The 15,848-nt window shown below is 39.6% G+C and overlaps 1 protein-coding gene across 1 annotated transcript in view; it reads right to left on the bottom strand.

Moving 5' to 3' along the window:
* Positions 1-11,371: 11,371 nt before the first annotated feature.
* SRBD1 (S1 RNA binding domain 1) overlaps positions 11,372-15,848 on the bottom strand; it is a 236,477-nt gene continuing 232,000 nt past the window's right edge. Inside the window, exons 20-21 of the mRNA XM_006159897.3 lie at positions 15,307-15,491; positions 11,372-11,996 (exon numbers count right to left, since the gene is read on the bottom strand). Of these exons, the coding sequence (XP_006159959.1) occupies positions 11,707-11,996; positions 15,307-15,491 (475 nt within the window). The 3' untranslated portion in view covers positions 11,372-11,706. The remainder of the gene's footprint in view (positions 11,997-15,306; positions 15,492-15,848) is intronic.

The raw sequence follows: 15,848 nt of genomic DNA, 5'->3' as shown, positions 1-15,848 counted from the left end.
ACAACCTAGCAGTTCCTCAAAAGGTTAAATAAAGTTACCAAATCACCCAGTAATTCTACTTTTTTTTTTTCCCACTATAGGGTGCGTGTGCTCACCAGACAGAGACAGAGAGATAAAAAGCGAGAAATCACCCCCCAGGGGGGATGGCCACACCACAATCCCTTCTCCATTCTCCTCTCAGGATCTTGGGCATGCACGCACACGAGTCCGGCATGAGTTGAAGCCACCAGGTCCGGGACTTGAACCGCGGTAGACTAGGTATTTTACCAAGAGAAATGCAACTTTAAGTCTGCACAAAAGCTTGTATGTGAATGTTCATGGCAGAATCATTCAAATTCATAATGGCCAAAAAAGTAGAAACCACTCAATGTTCATCACTTCATGAATGGAGAAATACTACGTTGTATATCCATACAGCAGATTATTCAGGAATAAGAAGGAATGATAGACTGATACTTGCCACAACACAGATGAACTTTAACAACATTGTACTAAGTTGAAAGCAAGCAGTTGCAAAAGATCACATATTGAATGATTCTATTTTCAGGAAATGTCTTGAATATGCAAATCTGCAGAGAAAGTAGATGGTTGTCTAGTGCTTGGGCTGGAGGTGGAACATGGAGCAACTGCTAATGGGTACAAAGTTTCTTAATGGGGTGATAAAAATGCTCTAAACTTAATAGTAAAGATTGCAGAACGCTGTGAATATACTAAAAACCATTGATTTGTACCCTTTAAATAGGGGAATTGTATGGTGTGTGAATTATATCTCAATAAAGCCGTTACAAATAAAAAGAGAAAAGTAACGTTTTTGCAGGCAAATTTTTCGATTGCAGACTATTTTCTTTGGTTCTGGCCCTATTCACTGTGGCCAGCACACTGCATTAGTGAAGAATTGGCCAAAAACCAAAGGAACTCTCTTGATCTGAACTTTGCCTTAAGCAATTTATTTTTAAATAACCCTTTGTCAAATTAGACATACACAGTCTAGCTTTGCATATCCTCCCCTAGGGTTTCTGCTGTTTTTATCTTGGGGATGGGGTGGGGCATGGAGGGGATGTTTTCCTCTGAAAGATGTGGTGGGTTAAGGGCCAATTGTCAGTTTTAGTTTTCTTGGCCCTTGACTCTTGTTCATTTTCAACTCCAACAGCTTCCAGTATCAATCATACAGGAGCCAAACTCTCCATGAGTCAGAGAGATCTCCCCACTGCTCTGAATTTCTAATTTTCTTTCTTTACTGGATGCGCAGCCGCTGTTCAGTGTTCTTAGACGTCTAGGTGGGAGTGAAGTGATCCAGGGGAACGTTGTAAACAATGAAGAAATAGAGACCTTTTGGCAACTCAGTCCCCTGGTGCTGCTATAGATTATGAGGCTAAAGGTGGGTAAGTTCTGGGCTAGCTTGCCTGGGAGCAGGTTGCGGTAGCCTGGATTAAAGTTGAATTCCATGACCACAGAATAGAAGCAAGGGATGACTGGGGTAAAAATTGGGGTAATGTGCTGTATGTATGTGTGTGTGTATGCTTGAAATCCCAAGAGGAGAATGAAGGGGAAGAGACTGAGGTGTGGTCATCCACCCTGAGGAATGATTTCTCACTTTCTCTCTCTCTGGGAGCGCACATGCCCTATAGCAAAAATCTCTCTTAAAAGCTAAGTTACTTTGGATGGAAGAACCTCAATTCTTTCTTTCTTTATTTATTTTTATTGTTGAGATGTTATTTTTTATTTTTAAAATTTTACATTCTTTCACTGTATACCACTACAACATACAAAATGAACTTTCCCATCCAGAATACACTGAATATTGGCCCATCAATAGTCAGCCATACATATTATCCTTCAACAGATAATTTTCCATTTTGTGTTGAATGGTTTACTTTCTTTTTTCCCCTTGATTCCCTCCTTCTTATTCTTTGCCATTTCCCCCCTCAACTTTAACATTCCAGAAGCTGTGTTGGACCTGTTTGAGGCTCCCCAGATTGGCTTAGTCTTGCCTATATTTCCCCCACCCCAACTCACAGCCAGTTGCTCCATGGGAAGACTGGTTGGTACTGCAGTCATGCTGATGGCTGGCTCGGGCATGACTCACCTGGACACATTTTCTTAGTGGCTGTCCATCAAAGCCAGGCAATAAAACCTGGAAAGATGGGAGAATCATTGCCCGAAAAGGTGAACATTGATCAGTAAGAAACAAGACAGAATGAGACCACAAATTCTCTTCTTACCTTCTTTCTACCCTTCCACTGTTTTGAGCCACAAACATTCCACCTTGCTTCTTCCAGTACAACCTTGTGACTGAAAAACTGGCAACATCTCCTTATGAGGCTGTGGCCAGCTCAGTAATGTAACACGTTATATTTGCTTTCTCTGCTTCCTGGGCTCACTTCCGTCTTCCCTTTATCTTCCTGCCTTGGGACTGTAAGTGTCCATAAAGCACAAATACATACACTTTTTTCATGCTTTGTTTTCTAGAGAAAGTGGATTGAGACAGAAATCAAGGACAAACACTATATCTGGAAGAATCAAAATAAAAAGATGGAAGACTCAGAAGGTCTGGTGACAATGTGTCAAAATCAAATGAGATAAGTAATGAAAACAGGGGGATGGGATTTCTAGATTTTCACGAGCCGTGATGGATAGTCAAGGCCGCCCTCCTCATGGAGTCTGCAGAGGAAGACATTTATTATCATACACAGATGTGTATATGCAGGAAGTGAAAGGAAGTTTGTGATGCAAGGAGAGCGGTACCAGTACACTTGATTTAGTCTGGGAGGTCAATGAGACTTTTCTGAGAATATGCCTCCCTGTGACCCGATAAAGGGGTCAAGGTGAGAATGACGGGAGGCTGTTCCAGGCAAGACTCTGTAGTGAGAGGCAGTATGCTGAGTTGCAGGAAGAGAAAGAACTTTTTCTATGAAGATGCTTCCCAGCCTTGACTTTCACTTTTCTAAAAAAACAAAACAAAACAAAACTCAACCCACAAGAGAGAATATATTTTGCATCTTAACCTAGTACTAACTCACCAAAGTTCATGAAACAGTATTTATCCTTACTGTATGGGGGGGATTTTCTTCATAGCTTTTGATATTTCAGTGTGCACGTGCTTTGACAGCAATGCCACGAGGACAATGTACCATGGTATTCACCTGCAGTACCGTTTACACACATAACAAAATATATTTAGATAAGTAGGTACTGATGTGGAAAGAAGTACATGCTACACTGTCAAGAAAAAAAGAACAGTGTATGGGGCCGGCAGGCAGCGCGTGGTGGTTGGGAGTGCTGGACTCCCACGTGGCTGACCGTGGTTTGAGTCCCAGAACGGGCAGCTTGCTTTCTCGTTTTCCCTCTCACTCACTCTGTCCCTCTCTGGTCAAATTTAAATAAATAAATAAATAAATAAATAATAAAGTTGAGTACAACAATTCTTTTTTTTTTAAACAAGATAATGTATATAACTTATGCTAATATGGGAAATCTTTATGTATGAAGAGGTGTATGTATAGAAAAGGGCAGGGGAATATATATAAAATAAAAGGTGAATACTTCTCAAATTGCAGGAGTCTTGTTTCCCAACTTTTATATTTCATTATTTATACTTTTTAGACTATACATATTATTTTTTCAATCAGTAAAATAGTTATAAAACTAAAATTATGACAAAATAGCCAAAAATAACTTCAGGTGTTTCTCACTGGTGCTACAAGTGACTATGTACCTTACTAGACATTTAGCTATTTGGGTTACTGAAGTAGCAAAATGGACTGAAGTTGCATTTGGAGTTCTAGCTTTATGGAATTAATTTAACCTTGTGAACCAAAGAATTTGAACAAATCTTAAGCTTGCCTTTCACTGGTACCACCTTCTCCTTCCTTGCCAAGAGATTTCAATCTGGGAAGCAGGTGGGCAAATGTCAAATGTTCAAAGAACCAATCACTGGGACAGGAGAAAGACATCTAAAGGTATGCTCCCTTGGGGGAAATTTCCCTGGTTATTGTGAGCCTGGCCATAAGGAGGTGGAAAGTTTTGTCAGAAGTGAAAAGCTTTCAGTAGCAGGCTTTCATCCATCTGTTACTTGATTGCTTTTGCAAAATACTGCAATAAATCTGGAGACATATTTGGCTTAACTGCTTGGATAAACCTGGGCTCAAAACTTGGTACTCCAACACAGAGGGTATTATTATTTCTCTCTTCCTTTCTCATGGCATCTCCCCTTCACCAATGATCATGAATTTGATCTTAATTTTTCTGCTAGGATTGGGCTACATAACATCATTCCTAGTTGTCATATTAGATGGGCCATGAAGTTATGGTTAAATTTCTGGTGTCCCTGTGGTATTTAGATTAGTAATTTCTTTCCTTTTTTCAGAATGATACCTTTTTCCTTGAAAATACCTAAGAGGCGGATATTACCATCCTTATTTAGACTCTTGGTAAGAGGCAAGAGAACAGCAAACCTTTCCTGAGGGTGGTTTTAAAATTAATTTCTAAAAAGGTAATTTATAGTGTCGACAGGAGCAGATTCTGCTTATTCCACTCTTTGTAAATAAAAAACCCAGTCTTCCTCACCATATAGAGTGAGTGAGTGAGAAGAAATCTAATCTTTCTTCCTGTGGAACAGACTGCTCTGGCAATGAGCCCAGTCATTCAGGAGTTCTCCATGATCTGTTATTTAAATCCCACTCATTATGACTGATTTTAGGCAGGAAGCCAAAATGAAAAAAATGGCTAAATATATTTTTGGTTTTTCCATCCTGTCCCTTCTTGCTATCTCCAATTTTAACACAGTGCTAACTCCGAGGTTAGGGTTAGACACAGAGATATCCTGATGTCAACCCGCTACGTTAATTCAAAGCTAAACTCTCCAAAGGGTCTTGATGCCACCATATTCTGAAGTACACAGTGGCCAGGCTGAGCTCCCAAATGCCCACGATACCCTTTCCTGCAGCTTGAATTCTAACTCTTCTAGGCTGAAGCCAGCCTCAAAAGATGCCTTGCTCATCTTTCATCTCTAGGACCTGAGTCAGGGTCTCATTGAGATGTCTCCTCAATAATACTTTCAGGTCTACAGGCCCATGTTTCCCTATCTTTTTTTGTATTCCATAACAATGGCTATTTGAGCACTTTGCAAAGCGCTTCTACGTTTGCTTATAATTAAAAAATATTTTTATTTATGTATAAGGGGACTTCAAAAAGTTTGTAGAAAAGTGGAATGAGGGCCAGTAGGTGACATGATGGTTAACGTGGCTGACTGTATGGTTCAAGTCAGAAAAACATGCTAGATGTGTGTATGTTTATGCTCAAATCCTGAAAGGGGGAGAAGGGCTTTTGGCATGACCATCTCCCATGGGGGGTGCTTGCTCATTCCTCCCCACCCTCGGCCCTTTCTCTCGCCAGTGAGTGTGCATACCCTCTGGCAAACTGATCAAAAAATAAAAGTAAAAATTGAAAAAAGAGTTTATTTTGGTGTTAAAAATTCTGAAATCCATGCATTTCCAGTCCAGTTTTTCCATGGACTTTTTGAAGACCCCTTGTATAATCCATCTAGAATTTACTTTTGTAAGTAGTGTGGCCAATCTGACATGCCACGTTCAAACATACATTAAATCCATTGATTTCGAATTATGTTTTATTCCACTTTTCTGTTCGTCTGTTCCTGTGCTAGCAAATACTGCTTAAATGTTGGGAACTTGAGATAACACATTAATATCTACTGGGTTGTTGGAAAAATCATGTCATACTTTTCTATGCAAAAATGCACCATGACTTTTCTAACGACCCAATAGTAGGGCAAATTCCCTCATATATCTAACTCTACTATCTTTTTAAAGTATTGACTTGACTTTTTTCACATATTCTTCTTTAAATTTTAAATTTAAATAAATAAGCAAACACAAGCAAAGGCAGAGTCAACTAAAATGATAATTAAAATTTTGGTAAAAATGGGGACATGTACATATTCTTTCTTAGTGTATGTGTCAAGACTGGTCTTTCCCATCCAGAAACATAGCAAGCCTTAATGTAGTCTGCCTTTATCTTATATACATTAGTAAAATTTCATAATTTTTCTTAATATTTTTCATTTACATTACTATTAATTTTTAAGTTTTTAATTTTTTGCTATAGGATGTGTTTGCTTGCCAGAGAGAGAGGAAGTGAGAAATCAGCACTCTGGCCACAATCCTTTGTCCTCCTCTTCTCTTGGGATCTGGGGCAAACATACACAAGTGGTTGGTGTGATTTTTCAAGCCACTGGGTCTGGGACTCGAACTGTACTGCTGGTTATGTGGGATCCAGTGCCTTAGCCTCCATGCCACCTGCTGGCCCTCTTGTTAGATTATTTTATATATTTTACAGTGTGTTGTTATAGTAAATAAGAATATCCTGTCATATTTTCTAACATACTTTTTTAGGATGTTTATCTTATATTTCACCATTTTATTGAATTTTCATAGGATGTTCATCTATTTCTTTGTTAATGCAATTAGTCAGTATTTACTGAGCACTTACCATATGCTGGGCATATTTCTACACATAGAAGACATAGTAGAGAGTAACAAATGTCTACTTAGGTAATACACTTTGCTTTCAACCCTCTTCACCTCTTCTCTACTTTACCCCACTCATTACACTGGCAGTCTTATTTAGTCTCATGGTTATAAGTACATTTATGTGCTAGTGACCATCAAATTTACATTTCCAGTCCAGTTTTCTCCCCTGAACTTTACAGTCAAATAACCAACTGCCTAACTGGGCATCTCCACTTGGGTTTCTAATGAGTATCTCAAATACAACCTGTTAAAAATGAGTGTTTTCTCCAAAACTGTTGCTCATAGCCCTCCCCATCTCGGTAGACAGCAATTCTATATGTCCAATTGCTTAGGCCATAAACCTTGGGGCCATTCTAGATTCCTGTCTGTCTTAAATCTTACACAAAGAAATCCTGTTTGGCTCTACCTCCACCTTCCAATTATATCTAGAATCTAACCATTTCTACCACTAATATTCTAGTCCAAGCCTCCAATATTTTAGGCCTGCATTACTGCAATATCGTCCTAAAATCATTATTCACATAGGTATTCCTTCTTGAATTCTCAGTCTTGATCTCTTCTCGAATGATCTTATCTCCACCCTCTACTTCTGCCACTTATCTCACCATCATTCTCTATACTGTCAATACCAAAATATGCAAACCTTTTAAAATCTTAATGTTGTGCACTCCACTTTTTTTTTTTTTAACAGTTATTTATTGGGACCAGCAGATGGCATAATTACATCACTGGACTCTTATTCAACCACAGTTTGAGTCTTGGCCCCGGTGGCTTGAAACATATGCCAGGTACGCTTGCATATGTGCCCAAAATCCTGAGAGAAGGAACTGTACCATGGCTATCCCTCCTGTGGGGTGATTTCTTGCTTTCTGGCAAGTGCATGTGCCCTATACCAAAATCTCTTTCAAAAAATTACATAATTGTATTTCTTATTATTTTATTATTACTTCTTAAAATTTGCTACAGGACACATACACTCGTGAGAGACAGAGAGAGAGAGAGAAAGAGAAGGCAACCCACCAAGTCCGGGACTCGAACTATGGTTGCCATCTGCTAGCTCCATCCCATCCACTTTTAATAACCACTGTTATCTGCTCATTATATTCTCTATTATTCCCATTCTAACATCTCTCAAATTCCATAAAGGCCTATAATCCTTTAATCCCACATTTTTCCACTGCTACTCACTTTTCTATTATATTCTTTCCTTCTTATGGAGCTTATATTCCATGATCAATAATTTCTTTATCTACGTACCCTTAACTTTCTTGCTTCTTTCTCCACTGTATTTATTTTGCAAACTCCCAGACCTAATTAAATCACCTTCCCACCTAATCTGGGCTTATACTCACACAGCTGATGGGACTGGAGAAAAATGTACAATCAAACTGACTGCACATTCAATTGATAATTACGAACCTCAACTAAAACATTTAACACAGCCTAAAGTTCTAGTCTATTTTCTTAGGCTTCTTGACTCTCGTTCCCATTCATTTCTTATCTTTTCCTTTCTTCTCAAATCTCCAACTACCTTTCCCTGACTCTTATATGATGACATTCCTTCATATTTCAATAAGAGAAGAAATTCAGAGACCTTCCACGAGTTCCTACATTTACCTATCCACATCTGTGCCCATATACTCAGTCTTTTCTTCTGTTAATGTGGATGAGCTCTGTGCATTTCTATCTTAGACAACACTGTGTACACTACATTCCATCTGCTTCCATGCAGTCAGGAATATTATTAAAGCAATTCTCTCTTCTGTATTCTGTATCAAATTTTCTTGTTTTACTGGATCATTCTATTTGTAGACGTATTTATTTTATCTTTAAAAAAATAGAAGATAAAAACCCTTTTATTGATTTAATTTCCCCCTTCTAGACTCTATGCTATATTTGTTCCTTTACATCCAAACTGAATTTTCTTATATTCACTGTCTCTTATCTGACTCCTGCTCTTCTCTCTTAAACCTCTTCCAGTTAGGACCAGCAAATGGCATCATGGCTATATTGCTGGATTCCCATGTAGTCGACTGCGGTTCAAGTCCCAGACCCGGTGGCTTAAACTCACGCTGGGTGCATGCGTGTGCATGCCCAAGATCCCTAGAGGAGAATGGAGGAGAAGGGACTATGGTGTGGCCATGCCCCCTGGAGGGTGATTTCTCTCTGTCTCTCTCTGTCTGTCTGGCGAGCACACGCACCTTATAGCAAAAACCTCTCAAAAAAAATTAAACATTTTCCAGTAAGGCTAGGTAAATAAATAATCTTTAGAGGAATAAATGCTTTATTGCCACTTTATTGCCATCCTTATTTTAAACTTTGCAAGAGGAGGCCCAAAAGGTAGATATCAGCTCAAAGACCCACTGCGTATCAGTGGTAGAATAGGGACTAGGAGTAGTAAAATATACTGGCTACTATGAAACGACTCGGAGTTAGAATGATAAATGAGATGTGGTTCCTCTTCTCCTAGCTTAGGCCTTACAGAGTTACATCATATTTGGGATGGAAAAAACAAATCCTACAACCATGGGCAATGTCAGGTGCTTGTGTCCATGAAGGCTTAGCTGCCAGGTCAACAAAGTTGCTTCCCACCATCACCTTTTCTGGCTCCTGTATTCAAAGTGTTCAGGAAAAGCATTTGTTTTAAACTGTACCTCAGGCTTCAGAATAAGATTCTTCAGGTGCATGTCACTCATCACTGATCCACAAATTATGAACCGGTTAGAGTACTGGAAGATGTGAGTAGGAAGACACAGTTATAACATTAAGATCCATTTTCAGTAGAAGATTCACAAGAATTGGAGAAAAATGCATTTCAGAAATGAAATTGCTAGGCCGATAGGACTTGAGTTACACAACTTTTAAGGAACCTACTGCATTAATAAAGATCTACACATGCCAGTTAGAAGGCTGTGTATTTTTTTTTAAAGGATTCTTGCTATAAGGTTGGTACACTTGCTGGAGAGACAGACAAAACAAGAAATCACTTCCTGGGGGAATGGTCACACTATCATCCCTTCTCCTCCATTCTCCTCTCTGGATTTTGGGCACACAAGCACAGGCATGCGGCATGAGTTTAAAGCCTCTGAACCACGGTCAGCCATGTGCGAGTCCAGCAATGTAATCTCACACCATCTACTAGTCCCAGAAGGCTGTGTATTTTGGGAACAGCAAACCAACAGGCAGAGTGTGTGAAACACACAGTCACAGTTACTACTTTGTAAGTGACGTTACTACTAGGTGATCAGGATTTATTATGCAAAATGGGGCACCCTGGGAATAAAAAGAGGCACTGTTAAAAATTATGCTGGGGCCAGCAAATGCAGTAGCGGTTACATCATTGTACTCCCACATGGCCGACTATGATTCGAGTCCAGGTGGCTTCAAAATCACACATGGCACGTGTGCATGTGTACCCAAGATCCCAGGAGAAGGAAGGAGGGATTGCTTGTGGCCATTCCCCTTGGGGGGGGGGATTTCTCACTTTCCCTCTCCCATGAGCGCAAGCATCCTAAGGCAAAAGCCTCTTTAAGAGAAAGTATGCCAAGACAGTGGGTGTTTGCTATTGCCCACTGCTCCTCCTCTTCAGTAACCATCCTCTGTGTGTTACACATGGAGCAGTCCAGGTACTCATGCAGTCATGCAAATAACTTCCACTGGCCATCAACCAATTCAGCGACTGTCAGAATGGACAGGATACCCATTCAATATGGGCTCTATTAAAATCATTTTGACCCTTAATGGCCATGCTAATACTTACCATCACCAGTGAATAAAAATAGAATGAGTCACTTCCTTTACTGACTTGTTTTCTTGTTCCTTAAAACCTGATCTATATGCAATCTTTAGAAAGTTATCTCTATCCCCACTTGAAGTTTAATCCTTATGTTAGCATATACCCTCCTGTGGTAAGACAAAAGAAGCCATTTTAAAAACTGCCAGCGGCTTCCCTCTTCCCCAAAGGCACAGTTGCAGGAACCACAACCTCTTTAATCAAGATTGACTTTGAGGCCATTCACTGAATCAACATAGCAAAAACAAGTCACTAGCCACAAAACTTTATTGTAGAGATCAACATATATATCCTCCTGAAGAAATGTTTTGAGCCATTCACCTGATGGTTATAAACACATTAGAATCTGTTTTACTGGTATATGTTTGGTTTGGTTGGCAAGAGAAAATTCATTATTGCAAAATCATGAATCATGTCCAAAAGTCCTGATGAAAAAAATGTATAAAATGAGAGGATTAAACACTGCCACCTTACTGTGTCAACAATCATTGTACACTTCAGATCTAGAAGACAATCCCCTACAAATCCAAAAAGGCAGATGTTGACAAATAGAAGTGAAACAACCTGTTATATAAAAATGCAAAAGAAGGCCCAGCCTGGTGGTACAGTCAGTAGCAAACTGAACTGTAGTGCTAAAAGCAGCAAGGCTGACCATAGGTGGTTCGGGTCCCCAGGTTGGCCTGAAAACATCAGGCAGTACACACATGTCCAGAATCCTGATGAACTAAGGGTTAGGAAGAGAGATTATGGCACGACAAGATCCTGTAGGGGTGCTCCTTCTTTTTAACTTCATGTGTGTGGACATATTCCCTACACTAAATTAAATAAAAACTTTTTTTTTTTTTTGTCAGAGGGTATGTGAGCTCACCAGAGACCGGAGAGAGACAGAGAGAAAAACAGACCCCTAATGGAGTGTGGTCATGCCGCAAAGCCTTCTCTTCAATTCTCCATCCTGCTGGGATTTGGGACATACATGCACACATGTCCAGTGTGTTTTTCAAGCTGTCAGGGCTGAGACTTGCATTATGGTCAGCCATATGGGATTCAGCTCTATTAATCACTAGGCTATAAGGCCAGTCCTAAAGTAAAAACTTAAAAACTGTAAAAGGAGTAAAAAATAAAATTTTGGTCAGAAAACATTATTATATAAAGCTATATAAGGATGTATATTGGTCATTTTCTTTGAGGGGGAAGAAATCAAATTGTTAGTTTTCTATTCAGAGGGAATAGTAAGGTTAAGTGTCTGGAAAACGCTTCTGATATTTAGTGATTTCTTTCTTATCTCTCTAAACATAAACATGTGATTTATCCTTGTCAATCTGCAGAAATGAGGAAATAAATCAGCACTGGCCATCAATAGGACACTCACAACACTCGAATGAGGTCCAGGGTGATCCTAGATCGGGGGATGTCAATGTTGAGTACTTGAACTTCCACCCTTTCTCCAGGGCCCAGTCCAAGACTTCTTCTTTTCTTTGTTTTAGAAAGTTTTGCTTCTGTTACATTTCGTATGGGAATCAACCCTGATCTCCCCACTCCTATATCCACAAAAATTCCAAACAGAGTGGCATTCTCAACTTTGCCTGTAAGAACTGTCCCAACTTGTAGGTCTTCTAGGCAGACTATGCTTCTCTTGAAATCAGGTTTATCAAAATCTAAAAGAAGGAGAGGGGAAAAAAAGTTAGTGTTACTAATAAGATGTTACACTTCCTAGACAAAACATAACTTGGTGAGTAAGAATTTACTATGTATCTACTCTGTGCTCAAATCCTTATTGAACACTGAAAAGGGAGATAAAAGATCAAGAGAGAGGCCTGCCTTCTCTAGTTGGAGAAATAGATTCACACAGTAGAAACAATTTAAGAAAACTTACTCATTTTTTCTTCCCTAATCTTATCTTACAACATGTGAGCATTAGCACTAGAATAGACAATAAAAACCCGAAAGAGTAGAGTCTCATATTCTTCTTTATGAGATGAGAATATATCTTTGCTCCATACACATACATGACTAAGTCACTGAGAAAGTAAGACACTTGGAGACAGGAGACTAGAAGCTTTTCTCCCCCTACCCTCATTGCCTGAATTCTTAAATTGTTTAAAGGTGCCAGAAAGTACATCAACATCTGGTCAAATGTGGATGTATTCTTTTCCCTTACCTCTCCCACAAATTTGGAACCCAGGAATCAATTCCTACCCATTTCAAATATATTCATCCATTCAAAATTTACAGATTCGTTATTATCTATGGCTCAGAAACCCAGACAAGCTAGTTCTTCATTTTTATTTTTCAATTTAATTCATCAAGCACTTATTAACTACTATTATTATCCCCCAGCCAGGCACTCTGCTGGGTGCTAGAGATGCAAAGACAAAGACTCTTAGATCTCTGTTCTCAAGCTCCTTACGGCCCTCTTTTCTTGCTCATCCCACTATGTGTTTCTCTGTTCATTAACACTCTCCCATAAAAGGTGGGCACAAGACATGCCAAGGAATCACTATGGCTCTGGTTAAAACAACAAAGGTGTTATGAGGGAGACAGTTAGAACTAACAGTTTAAATGAAGCTTGTGGACTGTCTGTGGACTCCATTTATCCAGGCTCTTCTTGGCCCCTTTCCTAGGATGACTGAGCATTGACTCTAATAACAAAGAACACATTCTATGCTTGGATCTCCTTTTACTAAGACCTCATTTTCCCCTCCACCCATTCCATTTCCTTTTCCTCCACAGCTGTTGGCTTTATCCTGATTACTTGTTAAAGCTCTCCTTTACATTTGTATTAACAACTGGTCACCTCTTCCCTCCTCCCAGTCAAACTATACTGAAGCTAAGTTTTTTTTTTTTTTAAATTAAGCTTTTTTCCTGTAAAAGAAAACAAAAACCTGTTTTGCACCCCAATCTCATTTTTCTCATAGAAAAAAGAACATGTTAAAAGTGGAATTGATTTTGTAGTTTCACCTGATGCTGAAGTACTGCATTCCAAAAGCAAGAAACCTACTATAATGTAACCTTATCCTAGTCAAAGACCCAGTCAAAGCAATGTGAAACTAAGTTGCAGTCCTGGCCAGAGGTAGGATGGTCTCTGAGGCCCCACAGGCATTTTATTTTTATGCTTGGAAACTCCCCCTCTTTTCTTACAGAGGTCCAGCTGCCTGCAGATTCCCCAAGGGTTCCTGATCAGCTGCTTAGTTTAATTTTGCATGGAAAATCAGAGTCAGGAACTACTTAACATGTTCCTGAAGACAGTCTGGGCCACTGAGAAATCAGAAAATCCTCCATGTACCATGCAAACTTTAACACTTTGATAGCCAAGATGCATATTCAGTCCACTGTAATCTGGCTTCCGATGAACCCCTTTATGGAAGCTAGCAACCAGAAGGTTAGCAGAGAATGAAATGATTATGTCACTGAGAAAACAGAAGACAGGATGAGTATGAGGAAGAGAATGAGGCATTAAGGAAAAATACTTCTGAGAAAATGGAGATATGTAACATAAATACTGTAGTGAAGAAATGCCCCCAATACTATCTGTGCCCTCAAAAATATGATTCATCTGCCTCCTCGGATATCTCGAAAACTAACTTACATCAGGGCAAAGAACAGTTCCAAAGTCTGCTTAAGGAGTACTATTTGACTTTTCACTGGTCACACTGACGAGCACTGCAGTAACTATAATAGAAAGCTCAGTCAGTCTAGGGCCCGGAGGCATCTGTGTTTTTTTGCTCAACTTAGGGTATCCCAAATAAGGACTTCTACACTTTACTGGACTATATAATTTGAGGGCTCACCTCTGCTCTAAATCTATGGTGTAACTGAAGTAATGGAGTGGTCAGCACTATGACAAAAAGCAAAGATGGACAGGAATATCCAGTAAAGGGCACCTGTGGCTACAGAGTTATCTGCCAACTCTAACGTAGTGGGTACAGGCATAATCCTCAAATCCCACCCTTTTTGAGAACCACTGCTCTACTTTGTATTTCTGCTAGACAACACACAGGGAATTCACAGAAACGGAAATCAGACCTCTAAGAGGCATGGATTTATCTGCTAAAAACAGCCATTTTGTGTAGAGGACCACCTGGAGACTTCTATCCCCACATTTTTGGCACAGATCTTGCTGGGTGTTTAATGTTATTTTTCTCCATTTATTTATTTAGTTACTTATTTATACAAGCTATGGAAGAGTTGAGGGGATAGTGCAGAATAGTGAGCCTGCTAAATGTGTTTTTAAGTTCGCATAAGCCTTTTCAAAGAGCATGCCTAACCACCTCAATACAGCCTACCCCAGAGTGAAAAGAGCCAAGCCCTAAATATGGCACCATCTAAACTGGTTATGAGACAAGTGTGTAGATTCATTTAAATCTCAGGGGCTCCTATTCAAATTTCCTTGGTAGGTCATTTGATACATTAATTCTTTTTCACTAGGTCACTGCTCTCAACATCTACGGCTGTTACACTTTCCTTGCCATCTATCTATGCTGAAAGCTGAGAGCACTTTTAATTAGGAGAAAAATCAACAGAGAAATATTATCTTATTTGTTCAATGTGTTCATTGACACAGAAACCAGGAACTTGGAATGCTGTGACTTAGAAGATTCACTTTTCAACTGGTAAATTGAAAGTTTTACCTTGGACTTCCAGTTCCTAGAACTTAAAAAACAACTTACCAAAGGATCATGAAAAATGTGTGTCTCCACATACACAGCAGGAACACTACAGTGGATTTAGTTTAGGGTAAAGGCAAATGAACAGTGAACGAGGAGTCTGAAGACCTGTTTCTAGCTTTGGCTTTGGATACTAACTATAATTGCCTTGAAGGAAGGTCACTCTGCTTAAATTACCTCATGGACAAAATGGGAGAATAATATCTGTTTTGCCTATGGCATAGGATCATTGTGAGGAATCAAGGGGGACAAAGTCCGCTATGCAAACACAAGGGGCTGTAATTCAAGTTCAGTTGTTTACCTGTGCGAAAGTCAAAGCTCTCAGGCTGGCTGAGACCATCTATGATGACCTGTAAGGTAGACACTGTTGTTTTCAATCCTTCTGCAATTTTCTCTATTCCTTCCTTGTCAACGAGTGCATTTATTTTTTGTTGCATTTCAGTCTTTCCAATCTCACATGGTGTCCCTCTGATGAATGATAAAAACCTGCAGTAGAAAAAAGTACCCAACATTTACCAATAATGTTACTTATTTTCCAATCTCCTATAAAGTTCGACTTAAAATTCAGTCATCACATGGGAACCAGCAGTTAGCGTAATGGCTATGTCGCTGGACTCCCATGTAGTCGACCGCAGTTCGTGTCCCAGACCCGGTAGGTTAAAACTCACACCGGGTGTGTGTGTGTGTGCCCAAGATCCCGAGAGGAGAATGGAGGAGAAGGGATTGCAGCGTGACCATCCCCTCCTGGGGGGTGATTTTTCGCTTTCTGTCTCTGTCTCTGTCTGGCTGGCAAGTGCACGCGCCCTATAGTGAAAATCTCTCCAAAAAAAAAAAAAAAAAAAA

This window comes from Tupaia chinensis, unplaced genomic scaffold (genome assembly GCF_000334495.1).
Source record: "Tupaia chinensis unplaced genomic scaffold, TupChi_1.0 Scaffold000661_1, whole genome shotgun sequence".
Lineage (NCBI taxonomy): Eukaryota > Metazoa > Chordata > Mammalia > Scandentia > Tupaiidae > Tupaia > Tupaia belangeri.
This window is presented reverse-complemented; position numbering and strand designations above follow the sequence as displayed.